Raw genomic sequence first — 23912 nt, 5'->3', positions numbered from 1 at the left:
GGCCGATGGCGCGATATGGCAGCCTCGCTTCTGTCAGTCTGCCCCAGGGCGGCTGTGGCTACAACTGTAGCTGCCTCCACCAGTGTGTGAATGTGAGAGTGAATGAATAGTGGAATTGTAAAGCGCTTTGGGTGCCTTGAAAAGCGCTATATAAATGCAATCCATTATTATTATTATTATTACAGCCGGTACATTTAAAAGATAAAGGGGGCATATGCAGCATGTTCACTTCCTTTAAATTTGCTGGGATAATATTGAGTAGTTCTTGACTGGTGGGTAATCTAGACAAAAAAGCACTGCCACACAGCCGTGCATGAGAATTCCTCCTGGTCATCTTCAGAGGTTGAATAAAGGTCATTGTTGGTGGTAATAATTATGGGATTATGGCGAATGGATTATGTGTGGATTATATCACTTCAGCTGAGATCATTTCCACGATGGAAGCAGGATTAAATTGCGTTTGATATGTGAACTAATCCTGCAGTGTAATCTGGGTGGCTTCCATGCTGTGATTATATTTGTTGTAATTTCTGCTGCCCTCTTGGTCAGGTCTTTCCTGAGAAAGGGATTTTTTAATCTTAGTCAGACTTTTTCCTGATATTTCAGAATGCTACACAGACATGGTTTCATTTGTAAGAAAGAAAAGTCACCAGCGTTTTTAGCAAAGTAACTGATAAAGACAACAGGAGACTGACATTAGTGAGTATTCAGACAGCAGGATGGAGTATGTGGAGTTTAGTTGAAATAAATGTGTTTGGGGTAATAAACGAACATGTCACTAAATGGACATGATCCTACTTGGTAGGGCTGACTTTAAACATGTTAGCATCAAATGGGAAAAATAATGTTAAAGACTTCACCAAAAGCAAGTGCATCTTTATAGATCCACAATGCAGAAGTTTCAAATGCAGAAGTAAGGAGCAGAAACTTTCACTACTTCAGGCTTGCTGTGTGTTATGGCACACACATGAAGCTTGAGTGAAATTCTAGTATTTTATTAGTCTCTTACTACTAACAGGTATGTGTACCTGTGTGTTACACCTGTACCTTTTGCCAGTGAAGCTGACAACATAGCATAGCACACTTTAATTTAAATATTGTAACCAAAGAGATTCGTTCCTTTAATAGTTAGAACAAATTATTGTGTGAGCGTTCCTCACTAATGATAGCTAATGTTAGTGCTGCTGACATCATTAGGAGGAAATAAAAGAGAGCAAGAGCTTATATCTGTGACTTCATTTTATGATGATAATGATTTTGATGATGATACTTGCGAGGTCTGAAGAAGAGTAGATGAGTGGTTGTCACTGCTTTACACTTTTAGGCAGAAAACACACATGGCCTTTTAAATGCATTGACCACTGTCATTTTTATCTTCTGACACTGCCACAAAATGTCCTGCCAAATGAAAGGAACCTATTGATTTTGACCAGCCCTTGGCTCTTTCATTCTCTAATGTCCATTTTCTGATGACTGCCAGGGGTCTCAGGAGTCCTCCCCGGCTTTCTCAAGAAGAAAATATTTAGTCTGTCTTTCAGAGGGGTTCATCATTATCATGGCTGATTACACAATTCCCCTGGTAAGTGAACAGTGTCCTTCTAATGTAAGATGAATCCGATCAGTTTTTTTCTTGTGTTGTGTAGAAAAAAAAAATCTGATGAGGAAACCTGTTTGATATTTTTGAAATGTGACTCTTTTCAGGCAGGAAACATTTTGGTCTCTGTTCAAAAAGTTGATTCTGTTCATCTGGACGTAGTGTTTTCAGTGGGAAAAATGTTTTGTCACTCTTATAAGTGACTTCTTCATTCTCAACTGACTGCAGGGTTCCCCAACCTTAATGATCATGAAACTGACCTCACAGCCCATTGTTAGTCCATGGTGCTAGTTTCAGTTATTATACAAAAGCACTGTTTATAAGGATGGGGGAAAAAGTCACTTGGATGAGAGATGAAACATTTCCCCACTGATACATCCAGATGAACGGGATCAACTTTTTGGGATTTGCTGGATCTGGATGATTGAACATTCATTGAGACTTTTGGTCTTTCTGAACTACAATTTCTGTTTTGATTTCAGAGAAATGAACTTTGATTAAGCAAGGCTTGTATATGAAGATCTGAGGCAGTGAATTATGTCTAAAAGTTTTAGATAAGCTGAAATTCCTTTAGGCTCACTGGAAATAAGGACGAGTGCCTCTGCGCTCCTGTTTACATGTGGTTGATTATGTAAGCACTTAAACACACACACACACACACACACACACACACACACACACACACACACACACACACACACACACACACACACACACACACACACACACACTAACACACAAGTCCTAGCTAGTGTATTACACTACAGCATGCAGGTTAAACCTGTTTTTACTATTGAGGGCTTTTTTACATTTTTTTCATTAAACTGTTGAACATTTCGTAAAAACAAGGCTTTGTTACTGTAATTATGAATATGACAAAAAAAATAAAACACACAAAGAAAGAGTGCTGCTATGATCTGTGTGATCAACCACGTATTCTTGCTAGAACACTTCAAATGATCAGATTTGAGATGTGGAGACGTGTTTCATGTTAGAAAGCATTCTGGTGTAAGTATTAGTGTTTGCCATAATTGGATGAAGGACTTCCTCTGCACTGGTTAGATTTCTCACTGCACACATTGGAAGCTTTCATAAGAATACTATCTGCACTGAAAATCTGCCTTGACACATGCATGACGTTGCTTTTTTTCTGTTTTTTTTTTTCACCTGAAAGTGACATCAAAGCGACTGAGAACAGATTCCAAGTAATGATCTTGCAAATAAAAATCCTTTGTTACAACCGTTTTAAAAACTTGAGGTCTTTTGCCTTAAGACTTAGCTTTAGGCTAAATAAGCTATATATCAGACAGAGCCATCTAGTACTCTTCCTATTTTCTGACACTACATTGCAAAAAAAAAATCATATTTGGCGCAATTAGTGCTTTAACTCTGGTACCAACCTTTTTTAATAGATATAACAAATTAAGGTCTTTATGTCCCATACTAAAATCGGATCTTGCGATTCTCTTAACTTTTTTTCTGTTCTACTATTTTCAAACATATTGTGGAAAAAAAAACATCCTCTGAATCACCATCAACGCTTCACTGCTATTACCAACATGAGCAGGCATGCACACAGAGCTTATTCTGTCTGTGTTTGTTGGTCTCACATCATCAACAAATTCTAATGGTATGACAGGTCATTATTGTATTTGCAAATTTCACACATTTAATGGCAAAAATGAAGCACCAGTTAACTGAGAAAATGACTGGTCTTTACTTGCAGACATAAATTGAAATAAAGAGTTAAAGAGCTTCCAGCTCCAGCTTTTTTCTCTTCCCTCTCTGATGCCGTTGGCTCTCAGTATTTTCTCAGCTTGCACTCTATGTTTCATTTCTTATATTCCTGGTCTCTGTGTCCACTGCCCCCAGTGATAATGTGGTGTCTGCACTTCTGGCCCTCCATAGATTAACGATGCTTTTGTCAGGTGGGGACAAAGAAAAGCCCCTCCCTGCTGCTGAGCCGGGGCTTTCAGCATGGACCCCTGCCAGGGGAGGCTTTAAAAGGGTGGGGGCGTGTGGCTCCTCTCACTCTCACGGCAGGACAACCCAAGGGCATCAAGCAAGGTGAGTTCCTGTCCCTCGCCCAGCCGCCACAGCCATCCAGCACGGTCAGCCAGGGTACCACAGCCAGGGTATAGCATCCCCCATATTCACACATCCATATCTACTCCCACTCCAAACACACACCATCCAGGCTGAAATCACTGCACCCAGTGGCTGCGATGAACAGTGGTGATGATGGAACAATCTTAGAAATGGGCAGAAAAACTAGAAAGAGAGAGACAAAAGTTAGAGTAGCCAAATGAAGCCTGTGGCCTCTGTGACCCTCTTCTGTTTGGTATCCAAACTATAAATAGACACTGGTGCTTTCCATCTAGCAATTACAAGTTCAGGCTGCTTTCAGTATCCTGCCCATTATGTGTAAAGTACACACTGTACCTGCGACACAGACTTGTTTTTTCATAGGTCTGACAATAGAACCGATCTCCTGCTCTTCACTTTTTGGATTTCTGGTTCACACATCTGTCTTTACTGGTTAGCTTCTGGCTAGTTTCTGCATCAGAATAAAATGACTGCTTACCTCTCAGAGTGTGTGGCTTCCCTGTTGTCACTGCTGTCTATTCATTGTTAGCACTCGTGGATAAAATTCTTTCTTCCTTCCAGACAAGATGACTCACCATTGCACCAAGTTCTCCGGCCACTGGAAGGTGAGTCTGCAGATGGAAGAGCAGCTTTATTCATCAGCACCTTTGAATTTTCCCTCAGATGTGACCAGGAGCTGCTTGTTGTAAAACACCTCATACAGTTGAGCATCAGGGAGAGTTCCCAATGAAGTCACACCACATTAGGACGCTATAAAGACTTCATTGGGATTGGAATATCACACAGTTGTGCATTAGGGCTTGTTAAACGTGGTTTATCTCCCAGTTCAGAGTGATTAGCTTAGCTAATGTAGTTTTATATGTTTGAGGTGAGCTGCTGAAGTGATTTCAGACATCACACATCAAGTTTAAGTGGATGGTGTGTACAGCCATCAGCTGCATGTCCTTTTTCCCATTAGATCATTGTCTTCGATGAGGAATGCTTCCAGGGACGCCGCCATGAGTTCACCTCTGAGTGCTGCAATGTGATGGAGTTTGGCTTTGAGACCGTTCGCTCCCTCAGGGTGGAGAGTGGAGCGTGAGTAAACAGATATGTGCGCATAGATAGACATGCAGCAGAAAACCATCATTAAGTGACATACGGTTAACATGACAGGATGTTATTAACCTCTGTATAAGTGGATTTAAGGACTTTTGGGATGATGGAATAATCTCTTTTTTTCTATGCTTCCTTCCAGCTGGGTGGGTTATGAGCATGCCTCCTATCAGGGACAGCAGTTTGTCCTGGAGCGGGGAGAGTACCCCCAGCCTGATGCTTTTGGAGGTAGCAATGCCTATCACATTGAGAGACTGACCTCCTTCAGACCCATTGCCTGTGCTGTAAGTTATCTGTCAGCTTTTTTTTCCACTGAAAAACCTCCATTGTGAGCGAATGCTGCTGTGACGGACAAATCAATAATGTAGACTTGCCTGACCTGAAAAACTACTCAAATGTATTCTTTCTTTACCTCCCCCACCTCCAGAACCACAGAGAGTGTCGTATGACTATCTATGAGCGTGAGAACTTCCTGGGCCGTAAGGGTGAGCTCAGCGACGATTACCCCTCCCTCCAGGCCATGGGTTGGTGCAACAATGAAGTTGGCTCTCTAAGGATCCATTCTGGAGCGTGAGTGTCCCCAGCTGCTTATTTGCCTCCTTATTTCCCCCTCCTCATCCTCTCAGCAGTTCAAAAAATAACCCTACTCAGATTTTCACAATATGCTTTGCAACATTTCACAACATTTGCATTTCCACGTCTGTCAATTCTCAACAGATTTGTCTGCTACCAGTATCCTGGTTATCGTGGATACCAATATATCATGGAGTGCGATCGTCACTGTGGGGAGTACAAACACTTCAGGGAGTTTGGCTCTCACTGCCAGACCCCTCAGATCCAGTCCATCCGCCGTATTCAGCAGTAATAACTTACACCAAACCCTTTCGAGCATGTGACCCTTCACCTTTGACCCCTGCTGCTTGCCCGTGCTAAATAAACTGTTTTTCTTAAACCTTACTGACTTCCACCAGTGTATGTGCTTATCATATGGACATACTAAATCACTTATACATCACACACTTGTGTTTTCCTCTGAATTGCGATCACCTCTGTATAATTCACATGACGGTGTACAGAGGTTACCTGCTAATAAGGGTGAATGTGAGGAAAAAAATGTCATTTAGAACCAAGTCTTTAGCTTATTATGTAAGTGCTCGATGTCAACCAGATTAATAAATGTGAACCAAACTGTAACAAATATTTGCAAGTCCTTTCACATATCTTTTTCTAAGATATGTGCTAATCAAACATTGCTGTCTTATTAAAGAAGAAGCTGCTTTCCTTTGTGACCGTGGGCAGCCCCGTGTGTTTGATTTGGCAGAATCCCCCCTTCCTGGCACAACTCCAGGGGGGATTTGTGTCCACTACACTATGGAGGGACAAATGCTGCTGTCTTATTATCTTTGATAATTCAATAATCAGTTTTGATAAGTCAGTAATCACTAATGGTAAGTATTCCAATGTTTGAAATATAGTTTTAAACTTAAATTCACGAAAGCTATCAAGGAACTATGAAGAAGAAACTGTTATGATTTTATGCTCAAAATGTGCTTTAAAGATTCATTTTCATTTAGAATAAAAGGCAACACCTCCCAGCACATGGGGGTGAAACACGGTCCTTTCAGCTGCTCTCAAAATTTCTATGTGGTTACCACAGCCCATTTAATTTATTCACCACATTTCAACACAAGAAAATTACACAACCTTCAGCCTATACATATGACATTGTGCAAAACTCAGAAATACAGTTGCATTTATTAGAATTATATAGCGAGGAAAATAAAATAAAACGCTGGGGCTTTTTCCCCTCTGTTTGGCTTCAGTCTCATACACCTTGTCATTGTTTGGAAACTCCCAAAGATGTTTCCACTGGGGACCTTGACCACAGTGCTGCTGGAATTCATGCAAAATTTGCTGAAATAAGCAAGACCCTCTAAAAAGAGGCCTCGATGGCAGCGTGACATTCCAAACATGTTGTATATAGTTTAGCATTAAGAGCGCCTTCCAACAGGAAAGGTGGTTGTCAAGTAAATGATAAAAAAAAGGAATCAAAAAAATCACAATGACATTAGTCTATACATTGAATAAATATGACAGTCATAGCCTGGTTTAAATTATATTTGAATTTAGCCATTTAAAAATGATTAAAATATCTGTTTTTAAAGTGATAAAGCCATTTTCTGATTCTTACCAAAAAAGGGGAAAAAAATCTCTTTTAAGATATAAATTGATAGATAATTGATAGTTGATTGATAATTGATAGATAATAAATAACGTTTCCTTCCTTTTTCCTTCAAGAATGTTTCCTTCTTGAAGGAAAAAGCTTTACTTTGGATTCTTCTGCCTCTTGTTCTGTTCTCAGCCAGGATGAGCCCACACTGCTTCAATAATGTTGACGTTGCTTTGAAAAGTGTTTGGGGCCACTCTTATGCTGAAAAAAAGAAAGATCAGATATTTTGCAGATGCTATAATATGGTGGATGCAAATCTGAAAGTTGACAAGCCCTCCAGCGCCAAACCATGACAGTCTCCACCGTGTTTTTCAGATGACTGCAGACTTTCACTGTTGGACCTCTCTCTTGACAGCCTCCATACATACTGACAAGATATGAAGCAAAAAACTTCCAATTTGGATCCGTTCCTCCATCACACCTGCTGCCACTGAGTTTTAGTCCAGTTTTGGTGTTCTGGTGTAATTTAACCTCTTTAAGAGAATTAGAGAGATAGGAGCCAGTACAGAAATATCAGAGGTTATAATTTTGATCTTTAACCTCACAACCCATGACATAAATCAGAGGGGGATTTATGTCATGACAAGAACAATGTCACAGGTCTAATGAGGCTCACTGTGCTGCCACCCTCACTGCACATTTTAAGTGAGTCTTTTTTTTTTGTCACTCAGACTTATTGTACCTATGATGGCCCCTGTATGCAGTTTTCATCCAAAACAGCCCTGCTCCTGACGCCCACCTTACCTCAAAGCCTCTTTGCCCGTCCACTGAACTAAGAGTATTACCATGTGCGGCCAGGCAACGGCACTGCATCTCCACCTGAGCAACGCACGCATCCCTCGACGCGTACGTTGACGCAAAATACACTGCTGTAATATGAACTGTCGGAAGCTACTGTTCGTGACTATTCCAATTCAGTGCGAACAGCAGCAGCGTGGGGGGCAGCGGGGTAATGTAGTGCAGCGGAAACAGAGCAGGCCCGACCAAAGAGCTCTCTTTTCTACAGGCCAATCCAAGCTGTTCTCAGTGAGCATCGTTAATCACCGCGGACTCGGCGCCCTGATTAAGTTAGCTGCACGCGCATGAATAGGCGCGGATTGCGCCTTGTTTGTTTGTAATACATAAATAAACAGAGCGAAACAACACCTTCCTCTCTAAGCACCTCTAATAACGCGCTTCCGTTCCAACAGCCGAGAGAGCCGCTCCGTGTTTTACGAGCCTCTCCCCGCCGCAGTGGGAGGAAGTCGAACTACAAAGCAGACAGAGCCACTGTGCTAGCAAAAAACACCAAAAGAAAAAAAAATATAGAGAGGAGGCTTTAAGCCACACATGTGCCGTACTAGAGGCGACGAACACCTTAATTGAAACAAGCGGACTTGACCGACTGGCACTCAGTCAGAGGCTGCGGAAGGAGACTCGTTCAGAGGCTTGGAGCGTTTAAGCAGCCGAGTGGCTCTGCGAACGCCGAGAACCTGGTAGGCAGGAGGCGCGCGGGGCTGCCGCGGAGCAAGAAGACCTGATCTGAACGTTCAGTTTCACATCTCTGAGGCGCGCGCCAGCGTACTGTTAACCTCATCACTATAAATATTGTTTCTGTTGTTTTTTTCTTAACATTGCACGGACTAAAGAATTTGACAGTTTGCCTCGCCGCGCAGTCGGTCAGCCAGCGTTTACAGCGAGGAAGAAAAGTTAGCGTTTACCAAGCAGACTACTGGCCAGCGCTCCCTCCCCCTCCTCCATCATCAGCGTCACCCTCACCCCCACACTCAGTAACTCTGTGCTGGGTCTTTAGGCAGGGAGGGTCCCCCTAACGTTCGGGGTAACCGAAGAAGCAGCTATGGGTTATTGTTTTGCATCTCTATCCTCGTTCTGACTTCACCGGACTGTCGAAGACTGTTTAGCGGAAACGCTGCAAGACTTCCCCAATACGAGTCTCCAGTGTCCTCGCCTCGGCCGTTAGCTTAACGTTGCTGAGAAAATCGCTGCTGTTTGTCTGCCTGCAAGTGACTGTCTTTGCAACGGGATTGATTTTATATGTCTGCTGAAGCGGAATAGCCTAAAATAGGAGTGTCTGACTGGCCGCTCTGAATCCTGGTGGTTAGTTAGCCTCGTGGCTAGCAGGTTTAATTTTGCTAGCTAGCGTGGTAGCTAACTAGCGAACGAACCCAAATATCTATAGTGGCAGCGGCTAGAAACCAGTTAGCTATGTACCGCTGGATTTGGTTTGTGATCGCTTGATTCAATTCCTTTACACCTGGACAGAATTTGGCGACAAACCTCTGTCAGCAGTTTAACCGCATCTTTTCCGGTGACTTTTTTTGTGCGTGATTGACGAGACGATAAGGAAGGTTTGAGCCTTAACGCTGCACAGGAAAGCAGCAACAGGGGCACAAACAGCAGCGCTGTGTGGATACTCTGGAATGCAAATCATGAATCCTGGCTTATCTCTAACCTCGGCTTGCACGCTTTTATTTATGCCAGGTCGCGCCTGACAGATTAGCGTTTTGCTGCAGGAGCACAAGACTACAAACGGGCACCTTGATGATCCACATCTAACCCGTTCAGCAGTGTCTCACCAGCCCCTCTGCACTGATCGTTAAGCCTGTCTTCTCACGGCGTGGCTGATTTTGTGTTGCAGAGAGGAGCAGGCAGTCCGCTAAGATTAGAACATTTTTTCGACAGTAGTGTTTACATTTTAAGGAACACCCCCCTGCCCCCTCCTTCCCTCATTCCCTTCTTCCTGAAGCACATGCCGCACTAGAGACAGACCAGTCGTTTGGACACAGGAGGACCAGGCAAGTCCCCGGAGACCTGTAGAGCCTGACAGCGCCCGTGTGTGGTGCATCGCACCTACCTGTGTGAGAAACATCACAGGTCCTTACTCTCGCCCCTTGCGCTACATGGAATCGCAAGGACGGTGGATCTAGCGGGCCTGCTTACTGCAGATATTTCGACTAACCCCTACCCTATGTCTTCCCTCGTAAGTTTCCTCTTTTACGTGACAACGATGGTAGTTTGAACAGACTTGGAGCTGCAGACAACGCCGCCGTTTCCCAGCAGACGGTCAGCGCCGTCGTCCATTCATCCGGCCCCCACAGCGCGCCTTGGCCCTTGATGTGGGTCACATCTGGCCGAGGACGTTGTTTTTAAGCCCCTAAATCAGAAGCCACCCTTCCCGGCCCGGTTATTTAATCGATTTGGTCGTCCCAGGGTCGAAAGATGGCGGACCTTGAAGCGGTGCTCGCTGATGTCAGTTACTTGATGGCGATGGAGAAGAGCAAATCTACTCCAGCGGCCCGGGCGAGCAAGAAAATCATTTTGCCTGAGCCTAGGTAAGCACATCCATAGGGGCTTTGATGCTGGGCTTTTGTGTGTGTATGTGTGTGTTTTTGTGAAATGGATGACATTTTCTGTGCATGCTACGCGACCATATATGGCGATGGAGGCGTGCTTCCTCTCAAACCTGTGCCTTACCTTTGATGGGGACCGAAATGACTGTAAAGCTTTTTCTCACTTTAGGTTTCTAAGAACATGCAGCAAACCCCGGCCTCGTAAAATCTGCATTTCAACCATCATTGTCATAGAGCTTAAAGTTAACAAGAAGTTAATCCAATGATCCACAGTGTTGGAGCTACCTGCACATTTTGTTTGCCATCGTTTCTGGTGTCCATTGCTTGTCAGACATGTTTTCTTTGCTCCCGGGCTTTCTTGACTAAAGGTCTGATCCTAAATCTGTGTCTTGTAGCCAGTGTAATTCATTCTTTGAAGCTGCTAAGTGTTGTCGTTGCTGCTGTAAATCCTTCTGATGCATCTTTATTACCACTCTATACAGCTGTTGATCTCATCTTTGCTGTTTGCAAGCGTTTAGCTCACCGAGGAAGGTGTTACTCAAGACAAAAGCTAGAGTCCTATTGAAATAGTACACCCCCACCACCTCTTACCATTTGTATATAATTGTACATCCTTTTGTCCCTGCAGCAGAGGCTTGAAAGTGTCGCTTCAGTCCAGGTTGTAGCGTGCAAGTTCATTGAAGGGGATGTGGTTGAAATTTGGTTATTGACATGGTTGCTTTTCATATGAGGTCTGTGAAAATTTCACAGCACCATTTGAGTTCAGTCAAATGCTGAACTCAAATGGTGCTGTTAGGTGTGGATTAGCTGGATAGTTTGTACCACTGTCACTGATCTGATCTGAGCTCATTGTGCTTCCAGCTATTACCTTGTACTCCACTTTTCTTAATCGCAAACGGGTTTTTCCTTACGGTTTTGAGGCTGGATTCTGGGGTGTTTTGTATTTATTTCCATGTTATTTTTGCATATGAAAGCTGCAAATGTCAGATTGACTCAGAGCTAGTCCTGACTTCTGTAGTCCCTTTCAGAATTCTTCTTCCCTGCTGACGCAGTCACATCTGACACCCCAGTGCTTCCACTATGACTCTTCCTCCTTTAGATCACTTTGTCCATCTGTTGACGTGAGAATTAGCTGACATATTCAGAGTGAGCTTTAAATACAAGCTTTAACTAATATAAAATTAATACATCTTCTTATCGTAGTACACAGTATAACTCTGAGGTCTATTTTTTTTAATGCAACATTTAATCTAGAATCTTAATATGAAGTAGGGTGTATATATACAGTTGTCTCTCTCCCTCTCTATCTATATATCTATATATATCCATCTGTGTATATATGTATATTATAGCGACACCATGTCTTTGTGCACACTAACGAGTTAGGCTTGGCCATCTCTGACAGCAAGAGCGGTGTCAGTGTCCTGTGACGATGTAATACCAAGAGAAGAAGCTCCTACAGCAACCTCAACCAAAGCAAAGGGCTTTACGAAATGAGCAAGAAATCTGGTCCGATTAAAGGTGGAAACAAAAACACGTTTCACCACTGCATGTTGGCGTAATCAGTGTTGGGGTCATTATTTAAAAAAGAAATGTATTTAGAATAACGCTTTTCTCAAAAATAATGCACTATATTACTTAAGTACTCCCAGGAGAAAGTAATTCATTACACTACTCATTACATTACTTTCATGTTACTCTTTAAAATGCCCTGGAACACATTGTCAGTTGTTAACATTTTATCTAATTGTCTTTGTTTGACACTTTCAGATTCTTCATTCTGTATTTTTTTTTTTTTTGGGTGAGCTGAACAGATTTCTGTCACATATAAATTTTGGTGATGTTGAGTTATATGGGTGGTGTACATTGAATGCAACACGTTAAAACAATGCAAATGGAGAACATAACATTGCAGCCACGGGACTATGAAAGGATCATATGTAGATCTGTATTTGCACATACCTATGTTAATAATTTCAAATATATTTACTGTTGTAAATTTTATATATTTAGCTGCTCAGCTTTAAGTAATAATCCTCTTTAATCCTCTTCCAATAATCTGTGTAATTGGTCAGACGCTGCCAGCGCCAAGCCTGTCATGTCAACACGCTTGTGCCTTAGTGAGTTCATAACCAGCTTCATGTAAGAGTTATCCTGATTGCCATTGTTGGGGTAAGTGGATCCAGATAACAGAAAGATACCCGGGGTATCTTTAAGTCATTTCATAGTGCAGGTGCCTGTGACTAGCTGATGTGCTGAGGGGAAAAGAAGACTTTCAGTAGTAAGAAATCAATAAACAGTTGTAGAACTAAATATCAGTCCTGTCATTTATAGGCAAATCTGCACCTCATAGTGCGGTGAGAAATATTATCCTACTCTTTTCTTCATTCAGTGATGGAGGTGTGTAAAGTTTGAGTTAGCAGTAGAAGTTCAAAAAAGCATAATTTTGAATTTGTGTGTCCAATAATGTTGCTCTGCTGGTACTTTATCTTTGTTAATCTGGCAGCCCAGCAGAAAGACACTTGAATACGTGCTGCTAATTTTTTTCCAGCTGAAATGATTACAGGAAAGCATATTCTCTGATAACCAATTGAATGCGTGTGCCTTGATCGTTGTTCATGTAGAGTGAATTAGGTCAAAAATCAGTCCTTGCTCCCTGTAACTCATTGATGTATTTACATGCCATAACAGCAGGAGGGCCCCACCCTCTTGGCAGACTTTAGACACCTTCAGTGCACAAACAAAGGCTCTGACGCTCTGCAGAGAGTTCCCACCTCTGACAGGTCTGGCAGCAGTGGCCGGTGATTTCCTCTAACAGTCAGCTTGTCAGTGCTTCTGAAATGGGCTCAAATTAAAGCACTTTCATTATTTGTAACAAACCTAAATCAGTGAATCAGGAGCTTCATGTTGTTTCTGAAGCATCACTGTTGTAAAAGGTTGTAAGAAAGTTGATGTGCTGTTGTTTTCAGTTCATTCCAGTGTGGTATTAAAAGTAACTCGCAGAACCTGAAGCTCGTCTTAACCGTTATTCCATTACATTGAGCATTCAGTCACAGAATAACACAATAATTATGACTTGGAGATTCATGGCCCTTAAGCACCCAACCCTGCACTAACTCTGTGTATGTGATGGTGTGGCTAAAAAGGGCAGATGAAAAAAGTTATCTGGGTGTTATTTATGCTCATTCTATCTTCTCTAAATGTACACGATTGAGTAGAGGGCGATTCAGAGACCGTGTTTGTGGAAATCAGTAACTGTGAAACGCTCTTTGTTTCATTGGCAGTGAAGGAGAATTAAAAACAATGTAAACCCAAAGATCAGAACCGGCATCATTTGGCTGCAAATTTTGTCCAATTTTATTTTTCCCCCAGAACAAAATAGTTCAGTTGCGAAATAATTTGTGTCCAATTTATTTTAGAAAACACCAAATCAAAATAACAGTTCTCTCATGGTGCTTAAAGTTCAAGCTGATAGTAACTGTATTCTGGTCCAGAGAGCTAAATCTGAAGCACTTTCAGAGAACATGAACAAATATACACAACAGAGCCAAAGAGAGCAAACTGCAGTCTTGCAGTAGCACATACACGTGCGCCAGTTACTAAACTTTTGGCCCTTTTTTGTGGCTGTCACAGATTTTAAAACATAGGCTTTTGCTTTATTTTAATGTGTGTTCCAGCCTTTGCTTTGAACATTGTTTAATAATTGAGACAATACCTTGCAGAGGACTAAATCTGTTTAGGGCTTTTAGATAATATCACACTTATATTTTATAGCAGCAGATTGGCTAATTGCTTGTGGACTGCTGTGTGGCAGCTGTCAGTGATGATACAAGAACACTAACATGTACCACTACAACAGTAAGTGCGTCTCCAATACAAAGACTTTACCTAGCCAGGCCACAGGTATATTTGGACAGCCATACATCAGCTGGAGAGAAGACCCAGTCCTCAGTATGTGGATCAGAGAGAAACACAGCACTGAGTCAGTTCATGGCAGACATGGCAGCTTTCCTCCTCCAAAAGAGCCGCTCAGCAGTCAGACTCAGAAAAGGTCTTAGCCAGCTGTGTATTTGCGGTGATTCATTCAAACATTGGTTTGTGCGTTGGTTAAAGTGTTTTTTGTGATTAACCTTTGTGGTATTGTCCAAACAACTGGTGCGTTTGCCTGTTTGGTTTGGTTCTCCTGGTGTGGTAATGTGAAAGCTGCTGCAGTTTGTTGGGAGTGGAAACACAAAGCAAACACAGGACTTAGTGATCATGTGTGCAGCATGTAGTGTAGGTCTGGTCAGTTAACTGGATTTTTGAGTTTGTCTTGAAACAGTTACTTTTTGTGTTGATTTTTCATTCTGAAGCTTTTCCATGTTTCTGTATGGTGTGCAATTATTGGCGTGCACAAAAGTATAACCTGTGTTTCAAGCATATTTACAGCACAGTACTGCAGTTGTAATCTCAGACATGACTGGTAATTGTGGAGTACAGTCTTTGTTATGAATGACACCCCCCATTCATTCATTCATACGGAATTTCTAAATAAATGCCCAAATAACTGCCACACATGGCGCTAAGTTTGCTACCACATGGCAATTCTTGTTTTAAGATAAATATTAGCTGCTGTGTTGCAGCTTCCCTTGGACCTCTGTGTTTTCTGTTTGGCTGGCTCAGTGGCCATTTAGCATCAGTCCTTGGTTTGGTGGCTTCTCAACCGAGTCCTGTGTCTCACAGGTGAACGAAGTGTGATGTCTCCTCTCCCCTCACTTAGCCTGGAACAGCTCACAGTTCTCGCTCTGCATTTTTTTCCTGGATTTAATTTCTATGTATTTGGATCTCACCAAAGAATCAATTTTCCATATTTGTGTATTTTTGTAGCACATAAGGTTTTGAGTGGTCAGATTTTTACTGAGATTTTACTTCATTTACCTCGTAGAGATGTGACGCTTTTTCCGATTCTTCATTCTGTATTTAGGCATGAGTCGAACAAAATGCTGTCACATATAAATTTTGGTGATGTTGGGTTACATATGGGTGGCGTACATTGACACATTAAAGAAATGCAAATGGAGAACATAACATTGCATCCACAGGGACTATGAAATGATCATATATAGACCTGTATTGGGATGTACCTATATTATTATTTTCAAATGTATTCACTGTTGTAAATTAGTCTGCAGTTGTCCTGATCACCTTGTGGCAGAAAATAATATTTGGCCATAATTAAGCCTATATCTTCAATCTCACCTGGGAGTGAAAAGGAATCTTTAAACTGACAGCCCCCAGCATCCACCCCACTGATGATAGATGACGCAACAGCTGACATGCGCTGATGAGTTCCAAATTGATATTTGTGTGTGCGAGACCAAGCACTGAGCTGAGTATATTACTAAAACAGTGTGGTGCGGTGTATACACATAATAAAATCAAATCGTCAGCAACCATTTTTGCTGGGATTAAAATCACTTGAACACTGGGTTCCATAAACATGCTGATTTTCCAGCAGCTGGAGAGCCGTGGTGCTGTTTCTAAATTGCAGACCCTTACTTGATTGGATGACCATTAGCTGCTTTTTTTTTCAAATCTGCAAATCTGTATTAGGAGGAGCTGTAGAGGTTCTTAGAAAAATGAAATGGCAAACCCAGGTGCTGGTATGTTATTGATCAGAACTGAACTGCTCTGCGGTTGCACAGGAGCACTCTGTTAGAGTGGATGACCTTTGTGCTCGTCTCCACAAACAGAGCAAAGCTTTAGCACTCAGTGTAGACTTACCAGTGAAACTGTATGCCGGGCTAATTGAGTTCACTCATTAGACATTTAGTCTTCAGGGAAACATGGAGGCTGCAAGTTAATCCAAGGATTGGCAGCTCTGCTCCATGTAAAGACCACACCAGGTTGAATCCTGTAACAAGCGGAGGCGTTTCTGTATGAGGAAACAAACCACACAATCGATCATTAGTGTAATGTTTTTGTGAGAGTGGTTTATCAAATGCTTCTGTGCTAGATATGAGCTTTATTATTTATTACATTACACATTAACATAAAGGAGCCGCAGAGATAAAAGGTTCAGCTAATGGACCTGTGAAAGCAGTGTAACACAGCTGATGAGTAAACCAGTCAGTGAAGCCAGGTTGAAAATGTGCCTCCAACATGTCAGTGAGGACATTAAGAGAATAAGCTGTCCAATACAACTGCATGAATTATAACTGTAAACACAAACAAGTTTGTGATGAAGAGCGCTGGTTTGTATTTAAGTGGACCTGCAGATGCACTGCTTATTTCCTGAAGTGCTCATGAAGTCAGCTTGAATACACTCATTTATATCTCCCATTTGACAAAGTTAATGGGAGTTGGAAATAATAAAGGATCAGACTATTATGTAGCCTCACACAGAATGCTATCTTGACAAAATTCAGTGATATAAACTTGGACTTTACTAACAGGGCTGTATCTGTGTCTCACCCACATGCTTCATGTGCATCCTCGATTACTGCATTTCCTCAAAAAGTGGTGAGACCATTGGATGTGCCTGTAGGTCATAGTGTTTCCAGCCCTTCCTCCTATCTACCACATACCTGGTAGAGTCTGTGACTGCAGGCTTGGGTTGTGTCACTGAACAACAAGCTAGAGGATAGTGATCAAATGTAGATTGCTAATCTAATATGCCTTTTAAAACTAGTTTGTTCCTTCATTTATACATTTATCTTTTGTTTAGTTCCTAGTTTTTAATTTCCTGTCTGCACCATTACATACAGCCAGTACTTGTTTGTGTGTACATGTGCACTATAGAGAGCATAAGAGCTGGACAGAGTGTTTGTGGCATCACACACTTTCTGAAGCTTCTTTCAGCTGCAGCCATTATGGTTCTTTGGAGCCAGAAGTGAGCTCGTTAGGATCATGTTCGCAGCTGCATGCAGAAACTGAGTAGGAGATTTATAGACACACATCTTCTAATTAATGCAAGTGCAAAACTAATAAAATGGAGAAATGTGACCTGGCAATACTGTAGCACAACTTGTTGGATGGTCTGTACCAAACAGCAAGCATGACTTATCTCAGATGAGCCCTTAGAAACACTCAAACAGGCACCAACAGCACACACCATGAAGGGGTCTGCTTCAGTGACTCAGAAGCCCCATTTCCATTAGTACCATCTTGGATTGAATCGCCATGGTTCGCCACGGTTTTTAGGCTTTTCCATTAGGTCCTAGTACCTGGTACTAGGTATTAAAATAGTACCTGCTCGACCGGGGTTCCAAGCGATCCGAACGGGTACTAAAATGTGACGTCGTCAGACGTCAGTGGCGTTACTCAACGAGTCGTGAGAGCGTCTTGTTCACGAACAACCCAACTAATATTCTCCTCAGTTGTACTACAGTGCTGGGGATGTTCCTTTCTGCGGGAGTCAAAATGTTTTATACACAGAAGCCCAGGTATTGTCTATGTGTTGGAGTGTGATTGTGCGTATGTTGAATGTTTTCAGAGGAATGTGGAATGGTTGAATGGAATGAATCATGACAAATGTGAAGGGCAAGTAAAAGAGACAGGCTTTTCTGTTTTTAAAAAAAAAAAAAAAAAAAAAAAAAAGCAGAACTTGATTAAAAGTGCGTGGGTGCGTGCATGGGAATGGGCAACCAGTAATGCATGCACAGCTGTAACAGTCGTGCATGTGTGAAGCTTCCTGCAGCATACTTGCAGAGGCCGGAAGGTTGCACTTAAATGTGGCACTTTGGAGATAGCATGGTGCTGCCACATTCTCAGCGGGCCACGCTGAGTCCTCTGGCAGTGAGGCGAGACTTTGACGGCAACACTGGCGGCAGCTGAGAAGAAAAGTGTGGGGGATGGCGACAGGATGACCTGCTGTTATGTTACAGAGATCAAGTTAATGCTGACCGAGTCTTAGCCAGAGCTGGCCTCACCAGTAACGGCCCTCAGCCAATCACATCTTCCAATTCCTGTCTCCAGCTAAAGTACAAAAAACAACTGCCTTCTCTCTATGAGACACAGAGTTCAGGGTGGTGTCTGTGCATGTGTGCAGACATGAAATATTAAATATGAAGGGAAAAACACACTTATTTAACATTTTTATATTTTTGCAGTGGTGCATGCTGGTCATTGTTGTATAGTCAAATGATAGACCAGCACGTCATTCAGAATCCCGTCCCTCTGATCTTATTTATGTTGTTTTTCCCATGGTCTGTGCTGCTGGGAACATGCAGCAGGGAGCGGAGCAAAGACGGGCTCAGTTTTACACTGGACAGCAGTGTTAGTACATGTCACTGTTTTCCTTTTCAGTATAAAAAGACGTCAATATGCCGAAGCATCCTTGCTAACACAGCATGAGTCTAAATGAAAAGCTCATATTTGATAACACTGCATGAGCCCCACTGTTTCCCAGCTGAGCATTGTGGTTGTTACTGAGAAGAAATATTTTGTTAGCCTAATGTTAGTGTCATGCAGGCAGGTCGGAGTTGCATACATACTGTTTGTGGACCCAACCCAAACCCCAAAACATCTGCACTAATGCTGACATTTGGAGGATTCCTGCTGAGTCAATAAGGAATCAGACCTATAAGTGGAATCTTTAACAGTTTTCATATGAATAAAATCCATCCTGTGTGTCATTGTTGGTCTCTGGTGAGACTGCCTCTATGGTCAGTAGTCTGTGTTGTTCTTTGCAGCCCAGTTGAGCATGCTTTGCCACATGGACCAGTTCTCCACCTGCTGCTGTTTCAAAAATAGGGAGCATGTCTTTGATGTCTTTGTCACGCTTGAGTCATGATTAGGGCTGGGTCATTTCATACCGTTCACGGTAATACCGGTATAATGTTGGGCAACGATAAGAAAATTACCGTATTTCCCGGACTACAAAGCGCACCTGAATATTAGCCGCACAAGCTAAAATCAGGGGAAAATCCTGTTTTGTACATACATTAGCTGCACCTGACTAAAAGCCGCAGGTGTTTCAATGTTGACTTATCATATGTAAGAGAATATGCACAAAGGGAATTGTCAGGAAAGAGATGGCTGTTTGGAGACACACCCCTTTTATTAATATTTTGAAAAACAAGTTATGGGTACATATTTGCACATGTAGTACATAACAGTAACCTACAGCACACCAGAAAAATGGATTCGGCCTACCTTTTAGGCTCAGGTGCAGTGACACGGCTTTAACAAGAAGAAAAGTCAGTCATTCACCATCTTTCTCTTCTTCCTGCGCTCTAAAACCACCAAAGTCCTCTTCTCCAATGTCGGAAACGAACAGGCTCAGGATGGCTTCGTCATCCACTCTCCGCTTCTCTCCTTCGTTGTCACTTTCAAAACCAAAGAAATCCTCGTTGTCAGTGTCAGAGTCGAACACCCTCAGAAGGGCCGTGGCGGTGTCCTCCTCTCCATCATGCAGCAGTCCAGCCCTTCAAAATCCGTTGGTGATCATGGATGTTTTCGCACTTTTCCACGCTGTCAGAATCCACCGGTGGAGTTGAGCATAACTTGCTTTTCGCAAGTTTATCGCCGCTCGTCATCCACGCCTCCCGCTGAATGCGTAGCGCTACTTTGAAGTTTGTTTTTCGCGCTACTTTGTACGGCACTACGTTGCCTCGCGGACGGACATGTGACTAACATACCACTCTTGAACCCCGATCCTTCCGCCAGGCAACGTAGTGCCGTACAACAGCGGAACAAACAAAACAAATCGTCTTACGATATCACAAAAATCATGGAAAATCCATAGAAAAGCCGCACCTGACTAAAAGCCGCAGGGTTCAAAGCTTGTGCAAAAAGTAGCGGCTTATAGCCCGACAATTACGGTAAATATCGCGATAGAATACGGGTAAAATGCGCAGTGCCTTTGTTTTCATACGCACATGGCGGAAAAAGCATGGCGGCGACGGAGAATGAGAAGGGCGAAAGCGGATCGTTAAATGAAACAGATGAACCAGAATTGGTTTGTAAAAATTCTGCAACTTCAGTGTGGAACTGGTTTAGCTTTCGTCCGTCAGATACACAACAAAGTACTATTTTTGGTAGAGCATGCTAGCGGGCCGTCGTTATTACCGTGTTTTTTGGAAAATACGGCACACTTAAAATCAATCCTTTGATTTTTCTGATAATGGACAGTACCCCTTATAATCCTGTGTGCCTTATGTATGAATTCTGGTTGTGTTTACTGACCTTGAAATGATTTTATGTGGTACACCGCGCTAAAAATCTGTCAAATGTTTTAGCACGACTTTGCTAAGCTACGCACCTGCACTGCTTGATGGATTGTCGGAGCATTACGGCTATCGTAGGCAGGAGCCTCGCGGAGTGATATGTACTGTGCTTCAACATAATATTACCATATTGTGTGTGTGTATAACCTCTTTTTAAGTTTTGTGGATATTATACATGGTTATGCTGAAGATATGTCGGCCAATTTCCACTGGAAATGCTTTTTGGTTAAACTGTCAGCACGGAATTTGCATTTGCACTGTTAAATTTCTATCCAACTTTAATGCACATAAAAAAAACAGCTGCTTGTTTAAGTGAAAATACATTGGGGGTTTTTTTTTTGGGGGGGGGGTTGCACTAATAAAGTTGTTGAGTTGTAAAGTATTTTGTCTAGTGTCAATTATATCGTCAGTTATGGCAAATTTTCAAATGTATATCGTGATAAATATTTTTGGTCACATCGCCCTGCTATAGTCATGATGACTTACGACCCCTCTGCCAGGCTCCTGCAGCCAGTGATTTTTTTTTTCACTGATAGATGCATCATTTCAACTGTGCTACCCAGTCGTTGCAGATCAGTTTTTTAATTTTGCAGTTTGTACTCTGCATTGAGATGTCATTAAAATCTGTTGTTGAGCCAAACAGTAAATTGTGCAAGAATCCCATAAGCTCTTAATCCTGAAAGTGCCATTGTTAATATTTTTGCTTTTCAGACAGCACTGAGATATTGCTATTTAATACAGCATTTAATGGACCATTTCTATCCAGTTATAAAGTAAAACCACTTTTTCCAGAGTGAATTAATCGAGAATGATTGCAGATCTGAAAATTGCTCAGGTTTTCTTATAAGTGGCTGTCTTTGCCCCCTCTGAATCCACTTGAGGCTGAGCAGCAGCCAGAAAAACAAGTTTTGGCAAAGTGAGTTTTCCTGTTAAAGACAGTAATTACATGTCTGCAGGCTCAAATGAGCTGAAACAAGTGTTCCTTCCACCTACTCAGGTCCTATTTGTATTGTCAGGTATAAACTAAGCTTTCTTGAGAAATATTGACAGAGCAAATAAAATGTTAGTTGTTGCTCTCCCACAGCGTGAGAACTATAGACATGGGCTGAAAATGTCTGAAGCAGGTTTGAGTTGGGTCAGAACCTTGGCACTGTGCAGTATGTTATCAGCACAGTTCAATTACATGCCCACACAGCCGGCTACAGAAATGCTAGTGACAAGCTGTTAATATGTTAAATATTTACACATGTGCATACTTCCTGGAGCCTGGAATGGTCACCAGCACAGTGTTGTTATAGCGTCAGAGTGCAGATTAACAGCTAATGAAAGCCGGCCGTTTGTGCCTCTTACACTGGCACTGACCCACCGCCAAACGGGGCCAAAGCAAATGCAGAGACATGATCAGACTTAACCTATTTCAGAATCCTTTCCTGTGTGTGACCTTTTTAATGCAGAGCTGAAAGTCAGACCTCACACATGTTGGTTTTGTAACCCCTTTACCCACCTGCAGCTTGTTACTGCGACTAGCATCACTTCTGCTTAGTACAGGCTGAGCTTCAATGTAATAGCAAGTGTGTACCAAACCTGTTTTTTCTGCAGTGAAATGCAGTCAGGGGGTGTAGCGAGGTAAAGAATCAGGTCACCTAACATTGGGAGGGTCTCTGCCTCCAGGGCGCTACTTTGTCGCTGCAGAAATCACCGTTGAGTGGCTTTGATGAAGGTCGCAGAGGAGGCAGCAGAAGATTTTGTTGAATTGTGTTGTAATGGTTGTGCTAGTGGGTGCTGAGATTGATGATGGTCAGGGTGAGTGGTGACAGCTTGCCAGTTAAGGTGATGTTTGTCTAATTTCCTCTTTGAGGTCTTAAGTTCTGAGATTCATAAGAAATGAAAGCTTCCTTACAGCAGGGGCATATTCAACCTGTAAACACGCCCGACACTTGCAACACGGGTGCATCTCGATGCGTACGGGTGATCGATCAATCATCATCAGTGAGAAATCAGGTGATATTTCTGTCTGCTGTACTGACTTGGAAAAAAAGAAATTGGAGTGTAATGTAGACACTTGTTTATCTCGCCTCTAATTCCAAAAAAGTTGTGTGAGGTGAGGTCGTGGCGACACACTGACATCAGTTGTCTTCTGTCAGCTGCATCCATCATTGTTATAGGTCATCTAAAAACCTAAAAGTGTCCCGGGTTTTTAGTATCTCTGCTTTGTGGCTCATTGGTTGATCCTCAGTACCTGGATGTACTGGTCCCACCGGCTGGTTATCATGCTTAAAGATGGAGAAATAGGATGTATTATTATTCCGATACCTGCCCAGTGCAATGCTAGACTTTTGAACACCACCTCTTGCAGCCACGGTCCTCCTCAGAAATGTGTGGGGACTGTTGAGACTGTGGACAAAGCAGATAAAGACGCACAATAAGTGAAGGTAGTGCCTACAAGCGTTAATGCTACATTCATACCCTTCTGACACCATGCCACTCACAGATTGTCAGTGTCATGGGGATGCCTGTAAATAATACTGCTTTATTTCTGTCTTTTTGCCCACAGTCACTGTCAGTCACACTGCATTTCTACACTGGGAGGCTTTGTTTTCTGATCTGCTCCGGTCATCTGCTCCCGTGAGCTAATGCTGCTGCTGTTATTGGAGGCTGCACTGGTATAAAACAATGAAAGCTGTTCACATCGATGTCTATGCATCTGTGACACCATCATGACAGTGTTGTGAGACTGTGCTTCTGAGGGTTTATCTTTCCGCCACAAACGTGTGTTTGCTCAGTGTTGTATGTGTCACTGCAGTTGGTGATCTTTCAAATCTTGAGCAGTCAAAGGCAGATTATGTGTTTGGTTTCTTCCAACATGCTCTTCATTTGATTTTAATACACTATGTTTCATTAGCAAACTCAATGCTAACCTCACTAACTAGATACAGTGTAGCAGTCTCCTCCCCCCTCCCCCCCACTCCACCCCACACACATGTGTTTACTGTCCAATAATTCATGACTTGTACAGTAAATATTACCAGCTGCTTTTATGTGGTGCAGTTTAGCGCGAATAATCCAGAGTCAGCTGCTAATGATTCAGTGGGGCACACAAACCTCTAAAAGAGGAAGTGTCTACTTCCTAGGTTCTTGTTCCTGTTGCTGTGGCTGCAGTTGATGTTCATTCCCACTTTCCCATGAAAATCAGCCCAAACAAGCCCAGGATGCAGAGCACTGGGCTGCTGGCTAATTTTACCATCTCAGCTCTGGCCGTTACAGCATGTTTCTCACATAATGTCATGCTCACGTTGCCTGAGAGTTGTCCACCATATTGGGTGTGATGC

General features: G+C 42.5%; 2 protein-coding genes across 3 annotated transcripts in view; both read left to right on the top strand.

The window, feature by feature from the left end:
* The first annotated feature begins 3580 nt into the window (after nt 1-3580).
* Nucleotides 3581-5752, top strand: cryba4 (crystallin, beta A4). The gene is made up of 6 exons (XM_026172670.1): nt 3581-3661; nt 4262-4305; nt 4659-4777; nt 4938-5079; nt 5223-5365; nt 5513-5752. The coding sequence occupies exons 2-6, from the start codon at nt 4267-4269 to the stop codon at nt 5658-5660; spliced, it is 591 nt and encodes a 196-aa protein (XP_026028455.1). The 5' UTR covers nt 3581-3661; nt 4262-4266; the 3' UTR covers nt 5661-5752.
* A 1308-nt stretch (nt 5753-7060) lies between these two features.
* grk3 (G protein-coupled receptor kinase 3) overlaps nt 7061-23912 on the top strand; it is a 75896-nt gene continuing 59044 nt past the window's right edge. The window contains exon 1 of one of the 2 annotated variants that reach the window (XM_026172666.1): nt 7061-10357. In XM_026172666.1, coding sequence (XP_026028451.1) covers nt 10245-10357 — 113 coding nt within the window. In that variant the 5' untranslated portion in view covers nt 7061-10244. The remainder of the gene's footprint in view (nt 10358-23912) is intronic. The other variant, XM_026172667.1, reaches the window with a different exon arrangement.

The sequence above is a fragment of the Astatotilapia calliptera genome, chromosome 7, assembly GCF_900246225.1.
Source record: "Astatotilapia calliptera chromosome 7, fAstCal1.2, whole genome shotgun sequence".
NCBI classification, from domain to species: domain Eukaryota; kingdom Metazoa; phylum Chordata; class Actinopteri; order Cichliformes; family Cichlidae; genus Astatotilapia; species Astatotilapia calliptera.
This window is presented reverse-complemented; position numbering and strand designations above follow the sequence as displayed.

Coding starts and splice junctions, on each gene's coding strand:
- cryba4 (XM_026172670.1), top strand. CDS start 4,267: ATGACTCACCATTGCACCAAGTTCTCCGGCCACTGGAAG. Junction 4,778..4,937: donor CTCAGGGTGGAGAGTGGAGC/GTGAGTAAACAG, acceptor GCTTCCTTCCAG/CTGGGTGGGTTATGAGCATG. Junction 5,366..5,512: donor CTAAGGATCCATTCTGGAGC/GTGAGTGTCCCC, acceptor AATTCTCAACAG/ATTTGTCTGCTACCAGTATC.